At 41.0% G+C, this 26699-nt stretch overlaps 2 protein-coding genes across 4 annotated transcripts; both read right to left on the reverse strand.

Moving 5' to 3' along the window:
* Positions 1-1459: 1459 nt before the first annotated feature.
* UQCRB (ubiquinol-cytochrome c reductase binding protein) lies at positions 1460-6199 on the reverse strand. Of its 3 annotated transcripts, none has more exons than XM_075705611.1 (4): positions 6145-6199; positions 4787-4858; positions 2866-3032; positions 1460-1691 (listed from the first exon to the last, which is right to left on the reverse strand). In XM_075705611.1, the coding sequence occupies exons 1-4, from the start codon at positions 6161-6163 to the stop codon at positions 1614-1616; spliced, it is 336 nt and encodes a 111-aa protein (XP_075561726.1). In that variant the 5' UTR covers positions 6164-6199; the 3' UTR covers positions 1460-1613. The 3 variants fall into 3 exon arrangements, with proteins under 3 accessions (XP_075561726.1, XP_075561725.1, XP_075561724.1); XM_075705610.1 differs by lacking the exon at positions 6145-6199 and adding an exon at positions 5510-5671; XM_075705609.1 differs by lacking the exon at positions 6145-6199 and adding an exon at positions 4396-4563 and having other exon boundaries at positions 4787-4818.
* Positions 6200-10794: 4595 nt separating this feature from the next.
* MTERF3 (mitochondrial transcription termination factor 3) lies at positions 10795-26384 on the reverse strand. Its single transcript, XM_075705682.1, has 7 exons — positions 26036-26384; positions 23722-23874; positions 21937-22126; positions 16974-17121; positions 15711-15782; positions 12756-12917; positions 10795-11016 (listed from the first exon to the last, which is right to left on the reverse strand). The coding sequence occupies exons 1-7, from the start codon at positions 26367-26369 to the stop codon at positions 10822-10824; spliced, it is 1254 nt and encodes a 417-aa protein (XP_075561797.1). The 5' UTR covers positions 26370-26384; the 3' UTR covers positions 10795-10821.
* Between the last annotated feature and the right edge of the window lie 315 nt (positions 26385-26699).

Raw genomic sequence — 26699 nt, forward strand, 5'->3', positions numbered from 1 at the left:
ACCTCAGCCTTCCAAGTACTACTTCCATTAGATAATTGTCTTCTAATATTATTGTAACAGATAATGAAATAGTGCCAATTCCATTAGAAAAATTAAGTATTCTAATAATTCCATAAACAGAAGTGTGAAACTTCAGGTTCTATTTGTCTCTTGGAAGACAATCAGAAAGTTCTCAAAAATATATCAAATTATGCACACTTCAATCATAACATTTTACTATAGGAGATGAAAGAAACCTCACATTCTTAATATAATCTCCCCACAGACTTTTAAGGAACATCGGTGATGCAGGTATTTTTGCAGCATTGTGTTTTACTGCATCAGGCTGTGAAGTTTTGAAATAAGTACTTCACCCAGGGATCACTGTATCCATCCTACAGATGTAAGCAACTGAAGCAAGCAGATGAAAGTTAGCAACAGAGCAATAAGCAAAAGTGAATATGGTTTCCATTCTAACTTCCAATCCAGTGTTCCATTTATCTGGCCATACCAATTCAAAACTACAGCCATGGTTTGCTCCACATTTATGTGATTTTATTTCTAAACTGCTCTGGCTTTTGGTCAATGGATTCTGGCATTTGGCAGACAAGCACGCATAACAAGATAAAACTAAACCTTGGGACTATCACACAAGATTGTGTGCTACATGCAGAGGGCTATATGATAGGCTTTGAATTTCACATGTAATACCAAAATATGTCTCAAATTAACACCTACCATTAAACTATGGTAGACTAAACTCAAGGTCTTCAAGCAAGCAATGGCCGGTATTTTCTGGATACAACTGAATTCCTTCTGTTTTTAAGCAGAGCCTGAATTCCATGTGTATCCCTAATATTAACCCTGATGGTTTAAAATACTTGATACCAATCAGTGTAAACAACAGCATGCTTTAGGCCATGAAGAAAAAAATATATCAGAAGTTAATTATGCTGTTGAAAGTGCATCAGCATATCACTTTTACCCTTTAAAAGGGCAAAAAGTCTCAAGAAGCTGAAGTGAGAGTCATTATGATTTACATGAAAATAGTCTTTTCAGGATTAACAATGTATATGATATAAAAAACTAGTGAAACAATTCCTGATTTTGTGATTAAGGAATCCTTTATATTTTCCATTATTGTAATACATATGTGCTTAGACGCACAGAATATTACATTCTGCTGTCTTATGACGCCATTGTAACATCAAGCACTGGTCCAGTGTCCTTGTCTCCAGGGAGAAGTGATGAAGGAAATAGGCACTCCCTTTTTAATGTAACGGAGCAACTAGCACCAACAGCCTTGCACATTTCTTACCTAACCCTACAACTGCAGAAAACAGCTGTACTATGAAAAGAATCAAAAAGCTGGAATGAAGACTGCATACCACTAAGCTAATATGTAATGTATATGCTCATAGGAAAGATCTGAACATTAGCTTGTTAACATTTACAAAGAACTCTTCCAAGTAGATTTTATACTTTGACATGTTTATTTTAGTTGGATGAACAGATTCAATGAACAAGTTGAAACGGTATTCCTCAGCTTCACATTTGCCTCCCTGTAGACTTCTATAACCAAATGTTTAAAAGTATCAGAAATATGTGGGTATTTGCATGAAGTAGTTCAATAGTTATTTCTTGTTCCATGCTTCTCTTTCAAGTCTTTCACGGATTACTTCTTTTAGGTACGGTTCAAGATAATGCTGATCCTGAAAAAGAAGAGGACATATTTAGACTTACAGGGAGGTCTAGAAACATTGCAAGCCATTCCTACAGATTACTTGTCTCTCATCCCTCCTCAGATTTGACTAAAACCCAACCTAACAAGAAAAAAAAGAAATAAAAAATTACTTACTCAGAAAGGGTAAACTTTGTATCTGCCAAGTCTGCAATGACAAGTTCTTTATTGCAGCAACCGCTAATTCCTAATGCCTCGCCAACATTAACAAGCAAAGTGATGCTTCCAGCTATACCTTTAGAAACAATGTTCTACTGGCAGATACCCAGATATACAAGATCCACTTTATTAGTTCCAAGTCCAACTATAATACTCTGAAGAAACTAATTTTGAACTTAACTTCTAAGCAGCACTGTAAACTTGGATTCGACGGAACACCTTGACCATGCTTACCGCTTACAAACCAAACTGCTGCTTAAGGAACTATGAAACCAGTTATTCAATGCAGCAGTTACCTAAATATGACCAATAACACCAAAAGAAACAGCCTTTGCTTATATATAGAAACATAATACCTTTATACTATCCTATAGTCAAAAGTTTAGTGATAAGGTTCCTCTCTGCGTGGTAATTTGAAGAAAGCTGAGATGGAGAGTAATGCAAAGTCTGTAAATCAATCCACTTAAAAAAAAAAACTAGTTACATCTGAAAAGGAAGGTGTAGTTTGTTTTTCAAATTACAAGACGACACTTATTTTAATGCAAGATTTACCTTTAAATTTTTCTTTCTTGGCATCTTCATGAATAAAAGCATTGGCTCGATATTTTATATAAAATTAAGAAATTAATCAGAAAAGCAAGAGACCTTTTATAAGAATATTCAAGCTAGTTACAATGTATTTTTTTATCTGATAGCTTAGAAGAAATATTTTGTCTGAATACAAACAATGTGCTATAGCTCTGAGCTGTAGTTTAAGCTTTTGTCACCTTAAGCAAAATTTTCTAATTTCCACTGAAAAAGAGATTTCTTTTTTTTTAACAGTGATCAAAAGCTGTGTTTTCCAGAGGTATCCTATGAGATACACACTCATTTAATCATTATAAAGAACACATAAGCATGTATCTCTTCAGAGATCAAAAATCCCAAAGACCAGTCACAGCAGTGCCATTTGAGACCTCCACCTTGGAAACACTCTGTACACATACCTCTTCATATTTCACCCACTGGTCTTTTGGAAGGATCTGATGTTTCAGGCTTAAGTCAAGTGCTCGCTTTATGCGAAATATTCTTTCATTGTAAAGATGTTCTGGAAGTCTCTTCAGTGCTTCTTTTACATCATCATCTTCGTACAGTGTATCATCTCGCATTAATCCTGTACCAAGAAGATTTTACAATATCACTGAATAAATGTTCTTAAGTAAGATTTAGGATTGACATTTCCAATTCAAAATTATGAAGAAAAACCAAACCAATCCAGGAGAAGAGAACCCCTAATTAGTGTTCGCAGAGAACAAACTATAAACACTGGCTTTCATATACGCTATTTACTTGTTTTTACTCCTCTTCTTATGGAGGAATAGGGAAAATGGGTATTTAATTCAATGTGTTTCCAAAGAGTATATATACACAGAACAATAACTATTCTGGATCTGAGGGATGGACTTATGCTCATCTAATTTTATATCTGTATTTAAGATGACTGCCTAGGTAAAGGGTTTAAGAGCTCTGAATCCATTAGTCAGTCAGCCACAGATGTGACTACTTCAGTACTAAAGAATTATTCTCTAAACTTCACTACACATAATGACTAGATCTCCACTGACAATACTGAGCTATGCAAATCTGAAGCTAGATGTTTGTGCGCAAGCTGGTTCCCTCCCACGCTGCCCCAAATCAGAAGTTAAATCAGGAAGAAGTACCTAGTCTCCTCAAAGCCAAGAACACCCCCACACCGTGGAACAAAAGATTCCCAAAATTCAACCAACCCTGCTTTAAGTTTCAGTATTAACAACATAGGACAAAATGTTACTTCTGTAACATTCCAAGATTGATGCAGATTACAAGAGTATACCTACTGACTTGTGGTTAAAGAGTTTGTTCCCATGTGACTGAGTTGGCAGTCATCTCCCAAAAAACCAGAAATTTCTTTTGAGCCACATACTCTTGAATTCAGTTTTGTAATTTATTTCAAAGGCACAGGGAGCATAGGTGCTAGATTAAACTAAACTAAATTTGGTCTTTCTCCTCAGTTTTTCGTCGCATTCCCAGAAAAGTGGCAAAAAGTATTACTGCCTTTAAGAATTTCAGCAGCAGATACAAAAAGACGGGCTAAGCACTGCATCTCTGGAGGAAAGAGCTAAGCTTATTCCTCTACATCTGTCCTACAGTTTTTTTTCTAACTTCCCCAGGGTAGGTATGTTAACTTCCTTTAAATGATTTGCTCATATTGCAGTCAGCAATAAATTACAGCCTCTGAATATGCAGATTCTCTTGTCATTCAAGAATAGTTCTGCCATCTAAATAGTTGAAACAAACTTGGTAACAACTCTGAACAAATTGAAGACAATACCATCAAGGCAACCTCCTCTGCTTAAGGAAACACTTTTTTTACACCTACTTCACCATTGTGCAGGCCAGAGAGACATCAAGTGAAGTTATGGTGATACAAAGGGCAGCCCTGACTAAATCCTTTTTGCACTTTGGATACTTTGCATAAGTATCACAGACAAACTCACTGCTATCAGTGGGAATCTCTCCAGCTTCAACGGCAGCCTTTGGGTTAGAAGATAGTGGCCAGTGAAAGTGACTTGGTGGGAAAATACAAATAATCAAGCTTTCAGGACTGCTTTGTGAAAGTTTGTTCAACTGGTCCAGCTTAACCATAGCTGTTCTAAGTTATTTCACTGAAAACAAGAGCAAACACAGAAATAACAGAAACGTCACTAATTCATTACTAGGTAGCAATCATGATGACTGAAGCTATTAACTTTTCCCCCACAAAAGTAGTAGCTAATTTTGATCAAAAAGACTTATGCCAAGCTGCACGCACATACACCAGTTACGAACCGTAACTAGTTTGAGGACTGTTACAATTGCAGAGTTTTAAAAACTCAATGAAACACTTACCGAGTTTGTTGAATCCAGCTGCATTATAATACCACTTGCGAATCCTGTCTAACAGGCGACCACCTCCTGCAACTGAACATGACCACCATCATTTGCAGAGCAAGATAAAATTAAACATTCACACACTACTATGACAGTACACAAATATTTGCTGGCCTCCTTCACAGGCAGTAATGCAAAACTACATCAAGTTTGAATTTGAATGTATACAACAGCCTCTCTACTTTTCAGTATCCCTTAACTGATACTGAACAGGCAGAATGAGTGCTTGTTACACACAATAATTTGACCTCTGTTTCACTAAATTTTAGTATTAGAGAGCTTTAAGACTTGGAACAAGGCTAATAGTTCATTGTCAAAGACAGCACCAACATTTTAGGCTCCATAATTCTTACTTGAGCAAAAAACATAGTGTTCTACATAAAGCAAAACCATCACTCTTTTCAAATCATTTATCTAAGTTCCACAGCTCTCACTACAGGTTAATTCGATTTCAAGGCCAGCATATTATTATGTGGTTAACCTTCTGTCCTCCTCTTCAGTTACTTAAATACTATTCCAGAACCTCCTCTTCCAAAGAGCTGCCAAAGTCAACTGGAAAGTCAACATGGAAACCTAAAAAAATTTCCCTGACTTTAAAAAGTAAAAATAAAACACACCACATGTAGAATGTCCATCTTTCCTTAACAGTTATTTCAGGTAGCAAAAAAAAACGTAACGTACATGTAATCAGGTACGATGCAGTACCAAGTACCATTCAAGTACCATATCAAGGGGTCTAGAAATCCAGAAACAGCACAACATGGGCCATGCAGCCAAGGCAGACTATCTTCCATGACTTTAAGTCACTTGTCTTACTAAGACACCCCATAAAACCAGCGCTACGTGTGATACCAGTATGCCATCAGCACACTACCTCATCAGGCCTTATTCCTTCGTACTTCAGGCCTTGAGAAGGAATGACATTAAACCAACTAAGCCTGGAGTCAGTATCCGGGCAGGACAGCGATCCCCGAGGCTCCTCCGGAGCAGCCCAAGGGTTCCTCCAGTGCTCCCGAGCCCCACTGCTCCCGAAAAACCTCGGTACAGGAGCCAGGCTCCTTCCGCTGAGGCCCAGACCGAGGGGCCGCCGCTCGGGCGGGACGGCGAGGAAACCCGCCCGGCCGGGGCCGTGCGAGCGGTACACTGGCTGCGGGCGCTGCCCCCGTCAAGGGCACACGGCACACACCGTCCACCGGGTCCCCACGCCCCCACCTTCCCCTCACGGCCCGCCTCGCCTCCCACCGCCGGACAGGACGAGCCCAGCGCCGCAAGCGCGGCCCCGCACAATCGCCCCTGACCGCCCGCCGCCGCCTCACCGGGTGCCCTCGCCGCCATCTTGACCTCGGAACGGCGCGCTGCCTCCTGGGTAACCCGCAGCGTCCCCGCGGGGCGGGGCCGGGCCCGCCAATGGCGCCTCGGCGCTGGCGCATGCGCCCCGGCGCGGGGCGGGAGGCGGCCTGGTAGCGGCCCAGAGCGGTGCCGGCAGCGCCCCGGTCCCCGCTCGCCCGCGGCTTCATCCAGGCAAGTGGCCAACATCCCAAGGGGCGGAGGCTGCCCCATCGGTCTCATCGTGGCGGCCGGTGCCTGCTCCGGCCCCCCGCTAGGCCGTCTTCCGGCGCCGGAGCTCCCGCCTAGCCGCCGCGGGGGGCCGGGTTGCTCCGAGGCACCTGCCCGCGGGCGGGAAGAGCGGCAGAGAGGAGGCTGAGGCGGGCAGGGTGAAGCCCACGGCTCTTACGGTGGTTTTAGCTCATGCTTACGCTGTCGAAGAATCGGTAATTACACCGAGATGAACTAAGGCTCGTTGAGAACAACGTAACGCAGCCGCGTCACCGCGCGCGTTCGCTACGGCGCCTCTGCAAACTGACGCAGAAATCAAGGGTGTTTTGCCACCGCGGCCTTCGCTGGCGGTGCCCACGCTCTGGGCAGCAAACCTGCGTGGCCGTGGCTGGAGCTCGGGGCCTGCAGCGTGCCCGTGAGCGACCGCTGGCCAGGCCAAGGTCACCCCGCCGCCAGTCTGAACGGGCAGACCAGTCACAGCAAGCTGAGGGGTACAGGGGAGTATCTGGTAAAATGTGTTTGTGAAGCACAGTAAGGAAAGCATCAAGGCGCTCACAGAAAGAAGCAGAAACCTCTCTCCGCTCAGGTATGACAGCTGCGAGGTGAGCAGCTCTGTTCTCCAAGGCACAGATCACTGCCTCTCCCCAGCAATTCCTTCAGATGCTGACCACTGCCTTTTTAAAGAAATAAAAAAAAAATACGTGTAATTATTCTAGAAATACTGCTACACTAGGCAATTTCAATGAGAAAAGCATGCGGCTGAATGCGACATGAAGTAAAAAACAGCACAGCTCAGACTGCACGTCAGCAGACTGCAAAGTGTCTTTGCGGTATTGTACCCAGCAAGCCTCAATTAATCAACACGCTCCATCAAAGGCTGCTAGCCCTTATCAAGAACAGCGGACTACAATGTAATTCTAGGCCAAACATTTTTTCTGAAGATTTTTTTTTTTTTCATTTTAAAGCCAAAAAGTATTTGGCACAATCCTCAAAAAGTTCTTCTATCCTCTCTCCCATTTCCTTTTAGCACTCCCATAAAATCTTTAGCTTCCTTTCTTCATGGTATTTCTGGGAAGCTATTTTGGCATAACCTCATGCATTTAACATTTCAAAGAAACTGGTTCAGCTCTGGCAGTAATCATTTTCACATTTAAAAATATTAAAGGAATTAAAAGCTCAAAGTTTAAGACATTCAAAATATATGTATTCTATAATATAATTAATATTATAGTGGTTTGTCACATGGTAATATAGATCGTGATAAGGACAGTGGAGTAAATCTACAAAAGCAAACTCTTTGGCATTATGAACCCACATACTTTCTATTACATGAATTTTTACTAGAAACAATTTTTATGAGATTGTTTGAAGATTATAGTTCATTATTAGCACTTAATACAGTGAAAATCTAAGTAAGTATATTGAATTAGACTTAGATATTTTTATTTGAAAGGAAGGAACAGGGGAAAGTGTTTAGCCATCACATTTCAGCCACCACTTTAGATGAAATGTTTTGCATCTCCAGCAAGAACAGTCTACTCAACAGAGGGTTTCAAGTGATCTTCCCAGGCCAACGGAGTGGGAAACATGAGAACGAAAGACAAAAAAGAGCATCTCAGATATATACTGCAGACAATGAATGTGGCTTTTTACTGTGTTTCAAGTGAAGATGCCCCTGTAAATCATTTCGCACCCTGCTTGTTCTGACATTCCTTTTCTTGGGTGTTGTAATTCAAATTCCGAATTTTTATTTTGGATAAAAGACCCAAATTGTGATCCAGAGTTCACTACTATTCTCATTCTTTAAATGTCTCTTTAACCTTACTGTATTTCCCACCTATTAGGGGAATTTAACCTTTTGAATTTTATTTTTCTGTCTGCATACAAAATCTTCTTCAGGCTCTTACACTTCTGTGACTCAAATTGGTATTTTAAGCTCCAACACTGAGCTTTTAAAACATTGAGACTTTTTCATTAAATAAGCTTAAATCCAAGTGAAAACATCTGGATTTCAGTTTTCTGAACTACTTCAACAGAAATGGAAACTTCTCAACAATAAACTATCAGACAGTTTGTATTTGGCTTTAGTCAGTTTCTTCACTTTGACCAAATACACTGTGAAGCATTTGATAATTCTGTATTAATGCAATTTGTTTACTGATAGGATTAAGTACTTTTAATACTCCTGCGATTCCTAGCGTTAGCATTTACTTCAGTTGTTATAACTGAGCAAGATAACTGTGTCAACTAAGTATATACTACAGCCTCTTTTTGTATTGTTAATTGTATACTAAAGCCATACAAATCTCACTGGGGTGGGGAAAAACTGCTTCCCCTCCTCAACAAGGGGAAGAGAAAAGTGACTTAAAATAAAACTATACATGCCCCTGAAATCTAGAAGGAGCTTATTTTCTTTTTGTAATTTGCCTTGATTCAGTTTGCTGATTTTCTTTCATACATAGAATCATAGAATCGTTTAGGTTGGAAAAGACCTTTAAGGTCATCCAATCCAACCATTAACCTAACATAACCAAGTCCACCGCTAAACCAATTAAGGGTAGAGCAGCAACCCCACGCCTCCTGGCTTGGTGGCTGGATCATTTATGATGAAAGTAAAAACTAGGAATCATTAAGATTGGAAAGGACCTCTAAGATCATCATTCCAATCATCAACCCAACACCACCATGCCCACTAAACCATGTCCCCAAGTGCCACATCTACCCGTTTTTTGAACTCTTCCAGGGATGGTGACTCCACCACCTCTTTGGGCAGCCTGTTCCAATGCTTGACTACCCTTTCCGTGAAGAAATTTTTCCTAATATCCAATCTAAACCTCCCCTGGCGCAGCTTGAGCCCATTTCCTCTTGTCCTATTATTATCTACATGGGAGAAGAGACCAACACCCACCTCACTACAACCTCCTTTCAGGTAGTTGTAGAGAGCGATAAGGTCTCCCCTCAGCCTCCTCTTCTCCAGGCTAAACAACCCCAGTTCCCTCAGCCGCTCCTCATAAGGCCTGTGCTCCACACCCTTCACCAGCCTTGTTGCCCTTCTCTGAACATGCTCCAGTACCTCAATGTCTTTCTTGTATTGAGGAGCCCAAAACTGGACACAGTATTCCAGGTGCGGCCTCACCAGCGCCAAGTACAGGGAAACAATCACCTCCCTGCTCCTGCTGGCCACGCTATTCCTGATACAAGCCAGGATGCTGTTGGCATTCTTGGCCACCTGTGCACACTGCTGGCTCATGTTCAACTGGCTGTCAACCAGCACCCCCAGGTCCTTTTCGGCCAGGCAGCTTTCCAGCCACTCTTCCCCAAGCCTGTAGCGCTGCATGGGGTTGTTGTGACCCAAGTGCAGCACCCAGCACTTGGCCTTGTTAAACCTCATACAGTTGGCCTTGGCCCATCGGTCCAGCCTGTCCAGGTCCCTCTGCAGGGCCACCCTACCCTCCAGCAGATCGACACTCCCACCAAACGTGGTGACATCTGCAAACTTACTGAGGGTGCACTCAATCCCCTCATCCAGATCATTGATAAAGATACTGAACAAGACTGGCCCCAAAACAGAGCCCTGGGGAACACCGCTCATGACCAGCCGCCAACTGGACTTAACTCCATTCACCACAACTCTCCAGGCTTGGCCACCCAGCCAGTTTTTTACCCAGTGAAGAGTACGCCCATCCAAGCCATGAGCTGCCAGCTTCCCAAGGAGAATGCTATGGGAGACGGTGTCAAAGGCTTTGCTGAAGCCCAGGTAGATGACGTCCACAGCCTTTCCTTCATCCACCAGGCATCAAACCAAGTTCCACTGCACAGCTTTTAGGATACTAACTTCAGCAGCCAGCTTCACAAAGAAACACCTTTGTAACCTGTTGAAAAATGCCCTTTTGTATGAGGGGCTTCACCTATGTAAGTGTACTTCCTTCTACTGTACAAGGAAAAGAATACCCTTATTACCCGCTTTCATCTTAACAGCTAATCACGTCACTTCTTCACTACTGCATTAGCTTGTTATTCTAATTTTTGGCAGGGAGGATGAGGGGAGAAGACAGAAGGCGAGACAAGGAATAAGTCAGTAGCCCGTGTCTCCATCTCCCAAAACTCTGAAATTATTAAAAGAAAAAAAAGAATAATAATCCACTTCCATTTACTTTTATGTTAGTGTGCTGCATCATTCACTCTCAATTAAATTAGCAATTAATTACAAGGATTGCATCAGTAGCAAACAACATATATTCACTTAATCCTTCTGAAATCTATTTTTAAGTCACCATAAAGAATATTACTGTGAGCCTTTACATCCTACAGATGTTTCATAAGCAACAACTTCTTAAACCAGTAATTAAGAAGTTAAGAGACCATAAAGGGGAGTAGTTTTATAAAATATGTTTATTTCATAACTTTATTCTATTCCTTTTTACATGTGTTACTAATTAAAGTGTTTTTAAGAATTTTTCAAAGTCCTGTATAGAAGCTTTGGCAATCTCTGTACAAAACACCTCATCGGGCAAGGATACTAGCTGGTCCAGAGAGATGTAGCTGGGTTGCGCTGGGTCATACTGGGCTCTTCCCAAGAATGTAAGAAACATATGTCTTTCTTTGATTCGTAATAGCTTTGAGTTGAAAACCTAAGAAAGAAAGAAAGAAAGGGAAGAATCTTCTAGGTTGTCTAAGTTTCAGACTCTAATGAATCTAAAATAAGAGCATTTTTTAGACAAACTGAAGATCTAGGAAGAAAACTAATAATTTGCATCTTTTCTTCTCATTTATGTCAAACACCAGGTAGGCTACATTTATATATACCTTATCTAAATTCTAAATAAATGCTTCAATACAATAAGCTGTATTCTGAGCAGTACAACTGAAGAGAGAGAAGATACTTTAAAGATAATGGTGAAAACATGAATGCTAGAGCAATGAAAGCGAGCAGTTTTTACTAAAAAGGAGAGACTACACTACTGAAGGAAGGATTTGAACTAGGACAGAAAGCAAAACTACTGTTCCTTCTCTGCCTTCTTGGAATTTTAAGAGGGAGTCAAGAGACAGGGGAAAAAACCTTAACCAGCGTTTAGAGCGTTAGCTGACAGGAAGGATGGTTACAACAGCAGCTGTAACATCAGAGAGGATTTCACAAAAAAATCCTGTGTGCCTCTTATTTTCAGCATTACTGTCATTCAGAATAGAAGCAAGAACAGATGGACACACGTATGCATTTGTGAATGCACAAGTTAATGGCCAGACCATATACAGACTGAGTTGTACTAGCCATTTCCTGGAACTCACAGTTTTTGAGGATGGAAGGGAAGAACAGGGAAGAGAGAGGGTGACTGCACCAAGAACCAAGGAGTAGAGGAAACTCTCCACTTACCCTTCCAAACAAAAGGAAGATAAATAATGAGATGAACCACCATGAAGCCAACAATAAGACAACTGAGAAGGAAGTGAGTAAGACTTGTGGTCACTTACAGGTCAAGGAGAGCAAAAGTGACACACAGACTGGAGTTATAGCAAGCATCCTTGTTAATATATATTAAATAGTAAGATAAGTAATCAAAATCCTGGGGAGTAGTTTTATTTCCCCATATAATTTTGGCTTTTAGCCAGTTAGATTCCCTACTAGACTTGATTTAGGAAGAAAATTATTGCAGTTCAGAAGTTGTAATTCATGCTTTTTTTTCCTTGTAAGAAGCTAGTGTGACTGCACGTCAGCACTGGATGAAGTAACTAATGTTTTCAACTTTTAGTTTGTGAGGGAATAACAGTAATGAGCAGACAGAAAAAAAAATTTGTTTTTTGATGACTATTTTGTTTTCACTCCTGTGATTTTTTAGCTATTGGCACACCAATAGGAAGATCGATGAGAATTTGATTGTCTAATGGACAGAACTTCTCTTACCTTTAAACTGTATTTTCAGATCCTAGAATCTATAAACATTTTTTAACTAGACAAATCAAAAATAATTTTTTTTATATATATGTTATCTGATGAACAGATCTTCTGCATGATCTGTCTTCCCTTGTGTCTCTTAACTAGGTAAGATTTCAGGACAAGGAATCCCTAAGCAGGCAGTAATCTCTCTTGCATGAATCCAGAAGAGATGAGCATGACTACTTCTGTTCAAAACTTAAAAATTCACAAGACTGGGGATGGTGGCGTCACATGTGCCAGGGGGAGAAGGGCACTTCCACACTGGAATCCTCAATGGCTGCGGAGTGCTAATACAAGTTATTCCAATTAGAGTAAAAGCCACAGACAAGTTGAAGAATTCACACGTCCTGCATACAGTGAGGCTTTACCTTCAGCACCAAACGAGTGATGCAGCTGTGCAAAGAGCACCTACAATTTATTCCCAGATTAACAGCTCACCTGAGGAAAGCGAGTAAGCATGTGGTGGGGAATGCCCATTATGTTGTGTAAGTAGTCAAATGTCTGTTTGAGTCTCTTTTTACTTGCAGTTAAAATCTTGGGGGTTTTAAACGCAATCTGTTGAATTTCAGTACGTTGAAAACCAAGTTCAATCTGACAAACCTGAAAGAGAGCACAGTTTTATCTTCAAAAGTCAGCTCAGCAAACTTCGCTTATTTTAATGAGCCACTGAAATAAACTAACGCAAAATCCTTCTGCCCTTTGTCACACAGCAGCAAGAATGCAACACACAGTAACACCTGCCACTCCAGTTCTCAAGTCAGACAGTGCAAATTCTTTATCATTCTGGATTAAAGTGTAATTTGTTTATAGAGTATCCCCAAAGTAAAGATGACTTCTGTGAATGCTATGTGTTTTTCAGCTTGTCTGAGATACAAACAAAAAAGCTGTGTCTCAGTATGCACCGCAGTTACAAGCACAAAAATTCTCCCCTAAGAGTCTCTTACCAGTTTCAATACCAAGCTGTCAAAAGAGCCTGACTTTCTAGTTGTGGAGCTGTTGAGCTCTGTAAAACACAGCAATCAAATAGCTAGTGACTACTTTTGTTAGTGTATTATTTCTTTTGCTAATGTATCCAAGTTACGTTTTTATATTAGGGAGTATAATTTCAGTCCTGTAGTCTTCAGCTGAAGTCTGTTGAAGCTGAAAGAGATGTGTAGAATATGTGGTGTATTCAATTTATTTACAGTTGGTTAATGTCTAAAGTAAAATGTCTTTTTCACAGACTGCCTTGACTTCAATTATGGTTTCCCAAAAGGAAAACAAAACACATTTTTTCAATAAAATCATGAGCACTCCTCCCAAAGTGCAGAATGGCAAGCAGTTCATTGAGTTGTTGAGAAAGGAATTCAGCATACAAGAGTGTCTGGTAACTCAGCCATTTCTTCTATCCTCCAGTGACATTTACAAGCAGCTTGTTTTCAGGCATGAAGTGGGTGTGCTTGTCAGTCAACATAACCAGACTTTCAAATCCAACTCAGGTACTTCTTCAGTTAGCAAAAAGGTGGTGCTTTCTGTTTTTCCACTTTGATGTGCCAAGACTGCAGCTCTTTTCCAAAACTGCCTGGTAAATACAAAGGGAAGGGCTTAGAATCTGGGTTTTGAAGCTACCTTAGGACTTCCAGATCCTTACGGGGAATTGTTCCTAGAGGTGACTATCCAGGTCTTTCAACTTCTCATTCTTCCCTATCTGCTTTATAAATATTTGCGTACCACAAGAAATACTAATGAATTAAGACAGCATTCAAGTATGAAGAGATGTGTTTGCATTTTAGCAGTGTCTTCCATGGATGTGAGTTGGCAGGGGTAACAGTGCATTAAGATATACAACCGAGAGTAGACCTGATGTTAAATCAGTAGAGATGTACAGCTGGACCCACTGTAGAGGTAATTGTCGCAAGAATCTTGACCTTTTCTTTTCTGCTCTGTGAAATGGATCAGCTCTCTCGACACGAAGAGTGAGCTCAAGTCTAAGTTGCTTTGCCTGCACTCAGTTTGACAGCAAACATATTTAATATTCAGTAACTCTCTAGACCACATATGCTAATATCCTTATGGCGTCAGCCCTAGCAATATTCAACATACTCTGTATGATTCCCATAACAGGCAGTGGTAATGCAAGCTTTCCAGTTTTACCCTAGCAGTGAATCTCTAATTGTGCTTGATGAAACCTTCAGAGGATGGAATAAGCCATCCTTCAGCTTATTTAGCCCATGATTGGTATCTTTTGACAACCAGTATCAGCTGCAGCAGTTGTTGCTAAGTAACAGCCTGCTCAGAATGAGGGATACCACCAAGTCACTTCTGAACTGATGGTTTCACTGCCTGCCCACCACCAGCTTAGGACATACAGGTCTGAACCCAGATTCTGAATCTGAGACATCCAACCTCCCGAAAGGCTGGAGGTTCTAAGTATCAGTAGATTCTAATAGCGAGGACCTAAAAATCCTTCTTCTCTCTCTTGAACTTGTTAAAAATGTGCTAGACTATACACTTCTTGGTAGATAGACAAGATAGTCGCATAGAACTGAGGATCTTAAAAATGCATTCATTATAATATATTGAATCCCTAGCCTGTGGAAACAATGTTCATTAAAAAGAAAGCACTATTAATTGGAACAGTCTGCTACTTTCCAGTCTCCTCCCTTACCACACACACATTTCAGATTGCAAGATTCCCAGTGTTAAATAGTTTCAGAGCAGTGAGTCTTTCTGAAAAATTATATATTTTAATTCATAGTTATGCATTATAGGATAATGGGATTTCTCAAATTGTTATACTACATCATGCTGTTTGGCCTAGATGGCTTTACAGCACAATAATTAAACCAATACATAGTTACATTTTCAAAAGGGAAAGGAGTCCCTGTGGGTTTGAAGTTATTTACCCAACAGTTGTTAATAACGACCATCTGCTATCGGACAATAGGTGTCAAATGCACATTTTGGCAGACTAGCTACCTGCCAAGAGGAAAATAATCAACTGCACATTTCTTGCTCCTAAATCCTCACAGACTATCCAAGTTAGCAAAAAAACATAATAATTACGGCGGGGGAGGAGGAGGGAGCAAGCCCTGCTCTTCACTCCTTGTAAAGAAATGGGTAACAATTTGTGTCATCAGATGGCAACTTTTGGCAGGAAGGGACCCAGATGAAGTTTCTAACCTACATCAGAGTATAAGACGGAATAAGATACTGCTCCACATATGCTATAAGCTTGCAAGCCATAGCAGAAAAGAAATTGTTTAACAAAATCCTCAGGTATTTTATATCTCCACTAAAATTATTTCATTAAATTCTTTCTGTTCAGCATTCTCCTCCAGGAATTTTATCTTCTGACAACTCTTAAACTATGTGGACACACAATACAATTTTAGTATCTACTAATAAACTCACCTGAAGATTTTCTTTTACAGGCTCCAATTTGCCAGTCAATAGCCTTGGAAGACGAATTACCAGATCCTTTGTCTACAATTAGGGAAAACACAAAGGAAAGATTATTACTGAAAACTTGTCTGTGAATCCATCTGTGAAAGAAAGAGATCTCATATAAACTTTTTTTTTTCCCCTCAGTTGGAAGAGGGATGCACTTTCACTTGCATTTCATTTTACCTCTACACCAAAGATGAGTTTGCATAAAACAGCACTATATTAAGATGCAAAAAGTTACTCAAATATGTTCATTTGGGAAACAAAAAATAACATAGCTGTTATTTTATTAACAAGTGCCCAATCTCTCTCAGTGCTCAAGTTGTTTCTTCCCACCCTTCTTGAAAAAAGTAATCAAAACACTACCTCATAGAGGCTATAAAAGGATTTTTCAGCTGCAGTGTAATTTGTCTACCTCAGGATCTGGTTAAACCATAGTATTATGGCAATACAAGAAATTATTCCACATCTCCTAAGCCATGTGATTACTTGTAATTCGCCCTGAGTACAAGACAGTGACTAAACCCTTTTCCAGAGAGATCTCTTACCTCAAGCATGGAAAGGCCAGCAACAGGCACTGTGACAGCTGTGACTATTCAGCTAATAGAAGCACACCAGATTCCACTTGGAACTTGACATTTATTGCAATCCCAGCTACTGCAGGAAACAACTAACACTGCCCACTTATTCCAGGAAAGTCCAGCTACTACCTCCTCTGAAGATCCCAAAGCATGGTTCTAAATACCTACTAAGCACTCACGAGTGAACCCAGGGGTTACTCTTGGTGAGCTGAGCATATGATTTGGCATTTACTTTGATATGATATTCACAGATTAACTCATCGTTGAAAAATAGTCTAAGTATATTGCAGTATCTTGAAGAGATGAAGAGAGCCAATTAATTTTCTATAAGTTAAAAAAGCTGCTTGCTTTTTCAGCAATGGATTCAGTCCTCTGACCCACCTCAGATAATAAAACTGGACACACACATGCTTGTTTGAAAATAACCTGCAGCGGATCATCTTCAAGAACTGTACGTCAGAACCTTTGAATGTTAGATGCCCATATTACTTCTACAGACAGTTAAAATGTTATCCTCCTGTAACCCTCTGCATTCCCATCGGTAATGTCAATGTTTGTGAATAGCCTCCAAACACTTAAGTATTCATATTCCAAGGCCTTACAGTTGTCACTGACAAAGTACCTAAAGACTTCAGTGTATAGTCTTTACCTGTTTTACACTGAGGCCAAGTTCGTTTTTGAAGAAACCCAGTCTGTTATCCAGTCTTTCCACTGAAAACAACAGCAAATATGGAGCTCTTGAGACCATCTGAGCAATTTCTGCCTTACCAAATTTTTTTGATTTTAGGTAAGCCACTCTAGAAAGAGAACAAAAACAAAATAAAATCCAGTGATGAAAATTTTATTGCCTCCATTTATTCAGTACTTGCTTAAATTCCTCAGTGATATCTTATAAACGGACAGATGTTCTAGCATTAACATGCAACCCTGCCAAAAATAATTAGGGGGAAATCTGCAGTTATCATAAAAGCAAAATACCATCCCTTCCAATTAATTAGAAGTAAAATAAACCTCAGAGCAGAATGTCAATAGTGAAGACAGATTTTAATTCCTTCCAGCTGTACTTAAGCAGATAACTATGTTAACGTACATTTAACTACCAGCCTGTCTCCTAGATTGCAAACACATTAATAGATCATCATAAGGTATGGACAAAAAGATATATACAGCCTTTTGCTATTTTAATGAATTCCATTTCTACTGCTGAAAGAACAGAGTACTATACCTCATACACCCCTGTTTTGCCAATAGCACTGAAGGAGAAATATCATACAACAACGCTGTCTGTAGAGACATTGTCCAAAAAGACATTTCTAAATCAGCTGAAGTTACTTTTGTTACAATAGGTCCCTACTTTCAGTCACTGGTCCAAGGGTTTAGTTACAAAACATCTGGTTGTCAGAAAGGAGATGGAGCTGACTAAAGTTTTTATGTTTAACAGAGCTTGCTTGCTTTCTTTCTGACTCAAAACTTTTTTGAAACTTTGTTGAATTCAGTGAAAGTGAAATCCTATTTCAAATACTACTTGCAGTAGATTATTACCATAGCTCCCAGGAAAAGGAATGGGGGGGGTGGGGGGGAATACAGCACACAAAAGAGACATGATTAACCCACATGCCACCATTTACAAAAAAAATGATCTACAATTTGAAGAGGTTCCCTTTGGTTATAGATGAATGTATACAGAAGTATTTTCTGTCAGATGAACTTAGACCATACAAGAACTGAATTTATCTGGCAGCAATTAAGATACTAAATAGACTGCAGAATATTCTGCAGAAGGAGATATTCAGCTAAACATGGGCTGTGTGTTCAATCATGTCTTGAGAGAAAAAAAAAGAAAAAAAAAAAAAAAAAGAACCACCCAAACCTTCCAGTCACTACAACCTCCTTCTCCTTCCACAAAGCCTAAAAAATGAAGTAATCTAAGAACAAGCTCTAGAGGACCAATTCCTAACTGAGCAGGCACCTCAACACAGAAGGTAGCAGCCTAGGCTCCAGACAATGCTGATGGAACTGGCTGCAGGAGCCTCAGAGACAAGGAGAGGTTAGGAGGGGGAGAAATGCAGAACACAACAGTAAACAATTGTCCCTTCAAAAATTATGCCATTATGTTTTGAATGCTGCAGCTTGGCTACACTATACTTCTTCCATTCATTTTTTCAAGGGTACAGCTGCCAAGCATCCTAGAAACATAGCTAAACGAGCAGATTAAAAATAAAACCTTTTGGTTGTCCTGACCCCCCTCCACTTGTTTTCTGTTAACAAGTCATTAAGATTCAGACCTGAAGCATTTCATTGCATCCTGGAATGGCAAGAAGCTTAAAAGAGGGATGGCAAGATTGTAATAACCTGACTCTAGACACTGGTGTATTAAAGAAGCGCAATCATCCAACCCAACCAAAGTTTGAGATAACTTTGTGAGTGTTGGCACCAAGGTTAGCCCTCGTTCTACTACAGGGGTCAGCAGTTCTATGTAGCATGTTAACAGTTTTAAGTCATCATTAACAATACCGTAAAACAAAGCATCTGGTGCAGCTGCACTACAGACACTGATTTGCAACTGTCAGAATTGTTATGAATTATGGAATGTGTTGACTTTTACAGTGTTTATCTGAAGTCAAATGCCAAATCTATTGAAATTTGTGTTTTGTTTCCTGGCAACGTGGAATCCATAGCAATAAAACATTCCGGAGTGATGTAACCAATACCATGTCCATCTGCACCGAAGTGTTTATGCAAAGGTGATACTCGGCTTTCAAAAGACAGCTATCCGAGACACATTCACTTCACAGCCTGCCATACACCCTCCACAGCACACTTACTTTCAAGCTTGCAGGAAAGCATTCACCAGTGCCAGAGACAAACTTACTGAAAAATGAAGCTGCAGAAAATGAAGAAGAATTGGATTTCCCTGTTCAGCCCCTACTTTACTAACCAGGCAGTTCCACAGGACAGTCACTGAAAAGCAAATCTGACTTCCCAGGAGAGTTAGAACGTTTATCATTGCAAAAAATAGTCTCTTCAGAAGAATATAAGCACCTCCGACACCTAGACTCAAAACTACTGCTGAAAAATGACACAGGTTCTTTTTGGATATTGTTTCTGAAAGGCCGCTTATTGAACAGGAGGATGGAAGAACAGAGAAGAAAGAAGAAGAGTCAGGTCTTGTTAGACATGAGTCTACTAATGCACCTGTTTCCAAAAAGCCGTATTTTCAGATTTCTGTCTTGGACAGCTACTACATGCAAGAGCCAAGAGTTTTTGAAGACCAAGATGTTTTGAGTTCATTAGAAAGTGCACACACACACACACACGTTGTTCTATAAAAGAACTGCTGAAGTAATGCAAGCCTGTCTGGAGTAATTTTAAGAATAAAAGTCCATTTTCCTGCAATTTTTTCTATAAGCAACACGCCTAATGGAAGTATGAATCAGAAGAAGAAAGTAATTCCATTTCAGAATCTTACAGGTTCACACCAAACAAATACAGCTGAGTACAGAAAGCTAGGATCTCTATGACTGCAAGACACAGGGAAGTTAAAAAAAAAAAGTACAACCCCATAGTCTGGTGCTGGTACCTTCAGTCTCTCGTGTCTTAATGGGATCCCACCTGCAAAAATCTGGAAGGAAGTACTAAAGCAAAGGAACACATAGAGGCTGTTTGTATCCATAAACCAACAAGGAGGAAGAGTGGAATGCAGTTAGAAGCCACCACACCATCCCTAGGGCAAAGCACCTTTGCAAAAAGTGACTGTGGATTCATGAAAATATAGGCTCAAAACCTACATTCAGTTATTTCAGATAAATGAAGAATTAAGAATAACTTTTTTTTAAAAAAATAGATTATCTATATTATTACAATACATTATTTCTAAGGTCTTGAATATTTTAAAAATTCCAGTTATTTAACTTCAGGAAGATTATTCTTTAGAAGTGAAAGGCTTTCTGCCACAAACACAAACCTCATCTTTAAAGGTCTAGAACTAGTCCTCCAAAGTTAACAATGCAAAAACACTAAGGACAGGCTTCTGTGAACAGATATTAACACTTAAAACTGTTAAGACCTCAATTTGACCAGCACCAGCACAGGTATCTCAGTCACTGCAGGATGAAGTCCGGCATCCTAGCTTAAGCCCACTGAAGGAACAGTTGAAATCTGCACTCACATGGCCAAGATGCACAGACAAGTGACAAAACAGTACAATGACGGTTGATTTCTAACACAGGGAGAATGGACACCTGCTGTCAGTAACGTCTTAGAGCATGCTGGGTAGATGTCAGAGCTCCTCAATATTCTTGTTTTGACCACCTTTTCCCTTTAACTCAGCTACAGGTTTTTAAAGCTACTTTACACTGCAGTATTATCCCATTATATCTCTAAAACTGACCAGACAAAGATTTGTTAATGAAATAACAACTGCCATTAAAGAGGAAGTCTCACTGTTGGCAGAGAACAAGAAATACAATTACACAGTTTAATTTAGACAACACTCGAATTACTGAAATCAGCAGACTTCAGTCAACTTCTGACACAAATCCCATCGCTTTCCAAGTTATGCTGCTGGACGAATATGTGTATATAGTTGTCTTATTTCTTCAGTGCTTACTTTCATTCAAGTAGCCCTTATATTCAGAATGCAGCATTTTCTGAAGTTAGTGTTGTCTAATAAGCTAAACTGCAGGAAGTACAGTCTGCAGTACACAGCATCTGGATTTAAGACATTAAAAAGAGCAGAGAGGAGTAGGAGAGGGTGATACAGAAAACAAAAGTTTGACAGTAAATAGAGAAAACAGTTTGTTTCCCCTATTGTCTCAGAAGAAAGACCCACAAACACACTGACATTTCTTAAAAAAAAAAACATAATAAAGAATTCCACCTTTGGTGTTTTTGGTACACACACAAATAAGCTTAAAAAAACCAAAACAAACTCCACAGGGCAGCTAAGTATACAAGCTTTGGTCTAAGATATGAAATCTTCTAAAGAGACTGGTATTTACCCTTATGCACAGACAAGCTGGGTGACACTGAGGAACTGTCTAAGGCCATACAAGTGTGAACACACAACAAAATTAGTTCATTGTAGTCTTGTGCTCAGTTTGAGCTGGACAACAGGAAAAAAAAAGTCACCAAACCTTCTGCTGCTATTAGAAGTAAACACAGAAGAGATCTGGTCTGCTTCTTTTACTGCCCAATTCACAAGGTATTGGTAGACGTATCATCTAGAAGAGTGGTTTCAAAGCATGACTGAAGAGGTTAATATTTGTTCTACAAATTTAGGTAAAGCGTCAGGGACCAACATTTTCAAATCTAAGCTGACACAGGTAAAATAAGTGGCCTAGGGTGGCAAGCTGCTTCCTCTGTGGCCAAGAGATAGGGATGAGCAGTAAAATTTGTTAATGGACAGTTTTCAGGTGGATCAGGGTGTTGACATGACTTATGATACCACCACATGTTAACGCTGACTGATGGGAAGGCACAGGAACATGGAGCCAGGGATCGAGTGAGAAAAGAAGCAGCAGCAACACAGCTTCAGACAAGGTTAAGCCATCTGGGAAACAAGATCTTCAAGCCAAAGGGCTTAACACCCTGCTTCTGTTTGAAAGGCATACCTGGTTTCTAAAGCTTCCAGATCTTCAGCAAGGATGTATGGATTTTTAGTCAGGAATGATCCCAGCTGATTGTCTTCTACACCCACATCCTTAAGAAACAGAAGTATTTTTCTTATATCTTTTTCAAAGTCCAAGGTCAGTAAGAGCTGACCTGCCTTTTGACGTTTCTCCACTTGGGATAAGTTAACTCCTACAACAAAGAAAATTAGATATTGTTTTAATTCAATACAGACCCTAGTTCCTATAAATGATTTAGGAAGGTATGCTGAAATTTCTAGGACTGCTCCTTTTTTGCACTGATTTAACATGCTTCAATTGCTCAACACAGCAAGGTCACAACACCTTATATACTGTGGAAAGATTCCAGATAAAACAAGCAGTCATTTTAGACGCTTCTGCTAAGTTTATTTTTTGAAAGACGACATTTGCAGTGAATCCTGTATGTGAGGAATCAAGTACACTAGCACATGCCACATGTAGAGACCTACTCTTGCTGCACAGAAGGATGTGTGTAAGGAATTCCTGATTCCATTATACAAGGGAAGGGGACAATTTTGCAGTGAAGTACCTTTGGATACTGGCTCACACATAACAATTTGTTACTGCGCAGAACCAGATCTCCCCCTCTCAAATACTTATTTTTCCAACCTCCTTCTAGTGTTCCTTGCACTTGTGGGAAACAAGGAGGTCGCCAGCAACCTTGAATTCAGCTATCCTTGCACAGTCCAGCACCTTTTTGATGAGAAGTAAGGTTCTCTTTCATCCCTTCCTCCTCGCCTCTCCAGTTTACTGCGCCCCACTTCTAAGGCTCTGCACAGCAACTGCTCTCCTTCCTTCCTTCCAAGGACAGAGAGCTTGTCCTGGTTTTGGCTGGGATAGAGTTAATTTTCTTCCTACTAGCTGGTGTAGTGCTGTGTTCTGGATTTAGTAGGAGAAGAATGTTGATAACACACTGATGTTTTAGTTGTTGCTAAGTACTACTTATGCTAGTCAAGGACTTTGCAGCTTCCCATGCTCTGCCAGGTGCACAAGAAACTGGGAGAGGGCACAGCCAGAAGAGTTGATCCAAACTGACCAAAGGGCTATTCCATACCGTATGACGTCATGCTCAGTATATAAACTGGGGGAGGTTGGCCGGGGAGCAGCGATTGCTGCTCGGAAACTGTCTGGGTATCAGTCGGCGAGTGGTGAGCAATTGCATTGTGCATCACTTGCTTTGTATATTATTATTATTATTATCATTATTATATTGTTATTACTATCATTACTATTTTACTTTATTTCAATTATTAAACTGTTCTTATCTCAACCCAGGAGTGTTTCTCACTCTTACTCCTCTGATTCTCCCCCATCCCATTGGGGTAGGGGGAGTGAGTGAGCAGCTGCATAGTGCTTAGTTGCTGACTGGGGCTAAACCACGACAGAGCTGCAATTTCTTTTGCAGCAAATTAAAGCATCCTTAACCAGCTCAAAAGAAGAGAGACCAATCAAGTTACAGAAAGTGCTCCCCACCTCTGGAAGCTATGGGAGATGCCTCCTTCTAGCATGCACAGCACTAAGGGACTAAAGCTAGCCAGACTTGTCTTCAACTAATATAGCATTGCTAGTGAGTCTTGTGGTCCCCTCTCTTTTTCCATTCACCCTGGATAATGTTCTGTTGCCCTTAGCCATTGGTCACTGTTCCTATTTTCAAGTTTACAAAGAAACCAGTAAGATCAAAACACAAATTATAGACTCTCCAAAGCTCCAGATATAGGCAAACCACATAAACAAAATCACACATACCTAGGTGGACAAGTTTCGCCAGGGTTTCTGAGTGATCAACATAATCTCGGAGTGTGGAAGATTGAAGGGGAAGAAGCGGTTCTGCAATGATCTGTACAGCTTCTTCCTCAGAAATCTCCTCCAAAGCAGACGAAGGTGGGATGTCATCCCAGTCTAAGAAACAAATATAAGGGTCCCAAATCCATTTTGTGAAAGACAAAGCTGCTGCCACCAAACGCTGTACAGATCTCTTAAAATCCATTTCAAAATGCAAGAACACTGTGCATGAGATGAACAGCCAATCTATTATTATTTGAAAACATACGAAAACATAGACTCTGCTCCCAGTTTTTGTCTCTGTTCCATCTCCTTGTCATTGCCCATCAACTCTTGCTCATGTGGCCGATCTGAGCATAGTACCCAGCAAGCCTGTCTTCAGTCTGCTGCCTTGAGCACTGCAGACAACAGATCGCATCACCTTCTTGAAAAAGAACTTTCTTTCATGTCTTTATAAATGCATTCTTGCCTGATCATACCCAGATCAAAGGCTGCTGCAAAGATTATTTTTCATAACCTGACAAGCCCGCTACTTTGTGCCTCTTCTGAATCTGATGTCTGAACTGCAGTTTTAACTTTCAAGGTATTTCACAGCCAACTCCAACCAAGCTGTCATGTCTTATCCATTACAGAATGGCTGACTGCCACTACCTCTAACAACTAAAGAAGTCAAGCTCCATTTCCTACTCATTAAAGTTTCCAAGTGAACATTATTATGCTTTTTTCCCCTTAAGTGTTCCAAGTCACAAAGCTCAGTGTCTTTTTAGAAGATATTTCTCTAAACTGATCTGTTTTTCCACTGACAGGAGCTCACAGCAACCACATCAAGATTACTGTTTTGCAGGCTGACTGCTAGCATCCACCTCAATTATCAAACTGATTACTGATCAACAGCCCTAATTATAAACTCTTCATGATGGGGATTTTCTGCATCCTGTACCTTCACACAGTGACTTCCTAGAGACTAGGGTAACACTCTTCCATATCAAAAAACCAAAGCCACACTAGAACTACCAAGGCAGGTTCCAAAGGTCCTATTGTTCAAGGAAGAGTTGCACAGACTAGCTCAATAGCTGTTGAAGGTCTTGCCACTTCTTTTTCTCAAAGGCTCAGAAACAAAAGCACAGTAAAACGTTTTTAGCAACACTTACACCTTAAATAGTAATAAGAACTCTCTAATAACCTACATGGATATCAAGTATTTCCTTTCAACCTGTTGAGGACTGAACCAATATACACCAAGGTCCATTCTGGAAACACAGATGCCCTTTTTCTTGCCACTCTAAGTTCTGTTAAACATCCTATCAGGAAACATACCTCAACTTACCCTCCCAAAAAAAGTCAGAAATTATGTTTATTCCATTATATACACTGCCAACTGGGCAAAATGCTCTACACACACATATACAACAGTAAGCCTGCTGGCAGATAAAAATCTGGCACGTAAATAAACTGCACCGCAGGTGCAGACACATATGAGCTGGCTGACCTGTCAGTTCTGGTGCAGCACTGTTTCCAGAACCAGCTGCACAAACACACAGATCTCAGTTGCAGCTCTGAGCCACCCCAAAAATAAGCTCTGTAGGATCCAAGTTGGCTGGGCTCAAAGCAGAATCTGAACATACAAGACTGCTTAGTAATCCGGTGCAAGTTTCCTCAGCACACTAGAATTATGTTCAGAGGGTGGTATTTTTTTTATCCTCACTTAGATATAAAAGTAGAGAAAAGTGAGGCAATTTCCTCAGAGCAACACCACCAAGGCGACCTTGTATCTATCGTCCTTTCCCCAGGAGACAGTTTGACGAGCATTTCTCATCAGGGCAGTGCTTCAGCAGGCTTCACACTCTGCTGCCTCCTGTTGTTCATCCCTCATCATTCAAACGGCTGCTTTGTGCGAGCTGCTTCAGGGGTGGCCTCCCCACTCCTGCCCCCCCCCAAAAAAAAACTCCAACAAACAAAACCCTTTATTTTGCACCAGTACAACTGGTATGAGGGAAAGGCAAATGCTCAGGTGCTGCAGGTAGAGTTAAGAAAAGAAAAGCTCTTCAAACAGCAGCACCAGACTGATATTTCTACCCAAAACATATCTTTATCTCAGCTTAAAGGTATTCTTTATACGCTACAGTGACCGCAGGAATTCCGAGTTAACTATGGGGCTAAAACCAAGTGAAAGTCAGGTAAGTGTTTTAGATAAACAGGCCAAAAAAGAAGAACCAAGGGTAATCCTGAAAGCATGATTCGGAGATTCGTGAGAAATGGTATCCCTAAGGCCTCTTACCTTCATACAGTATTTTTGCATTCAGGTCAGGTAATGTTTCAGCTTTTGCTTGTTTCTGTTTTACTGGTGAAGGCAAGTTACTTTCAGGAGAAGAAAAGGATCCATCCTTGGCACTGCCAGGCGGAGAACAGCTTCCTACGGATGCATGCCTGCACGCCTGCAATCTCCACGGAAGAACGTCATTTCTAGAGGGCAGCAGAGCCAGAGGGGCGAACCCACGACACGCCTGTGCGGTGCCGCTGCTGCGGCCCCTCAGCCTCCGAGGACATCCAGCAGCAGGGGCCGTTTGCAGCAGGCAGCGCCAGCGGGAGACCTGCCGAGCCCACAGAGCCATCGTCCGCCTCAGCGCAGCATCCTGCCGGGAGAGAAGGGGCTGAGGAGGGACACAGGCGCTGCCTCGCCTCGCCTCGCCCGCAGGGCCGGGAGCACGAGTGCCAACTCCCTGCGCATTAAAGCAGAAATTGCTCGCTACGAAGCACTAAGCAGCTGCTGCGAGGCTTTAAGCGCCTGACAAACGGCGGCGTCACTGAGGAAAGGAGCCGGCTGCGAGCGGCACCGCCCGCCACCCTGTAAAACAGCCGTTCCCTTGGGGGGCACGGCGGAAGCCCAGCCGGGACCTAAACCCGCCCCGAAGGCCGGGGCCTTCCGCGCAGAGCCGTCACCT

The sequence above is a fragment of the Pelecanus crispus genome, chromosome 2 (genome assembly GCF_030463565.1).
Source record: "Pelecanus crispus isolate bPelCri1 chromosome 2, bPelCri1.pri, whole genome shotgun sequence".
NCBI lineage: Eukaryota > Metazoa > Chordata > Aves > Pelecaniformes > Pelecanidae > Pelecanus > Pelecanus crispus.

Bases quoted from the DNA above. Each gene is read 5' to 3' on its own strand.
- MTERF3 (XM_075705682.1), bottom strand. From the start codon at position 26,369: ATGGCTCTGTGGGCTCGGCAGGTCTCCCGCTGGCGCTGCCTGCTGCAA. The intron at 23,875-26,035 runs GTAAGAGGCCTT...TTTGTTTCTTAG, and splicing joins TGCAAAAATACTGTATGAAG to ACTGGGATGACATCCCACCT. The intron at 12,918-15,710 runs GTGAGTTTATTA...GCTCTCTTTCAG, and splicing joins CTGTAAAAGAAAATCTTCAG to GTTTGTCAGATTGAACTTGG.
- UQCRB (XM_075705609.1), bottom strand. From the start codon at position 4,543: ATGGTTAAGCTGGACCAGTTGAACAAACTTTCACAAAGCAGTCCTGAA. The intron at 3,033-4,395 runs GTGAGTTTGTCT...TTCTTGGTACAG, and splicing joins AGAGATTCCCACTGATAGCA to GATTAATGCGAGATGATACA. The intron at 1,692-2,865 runs GTATGTGTACAG...CTTCTTTTTCAG, and splicing joins AGTGGGTGAAATATGAAGAG to GATCAGCATTATCTTGAACC.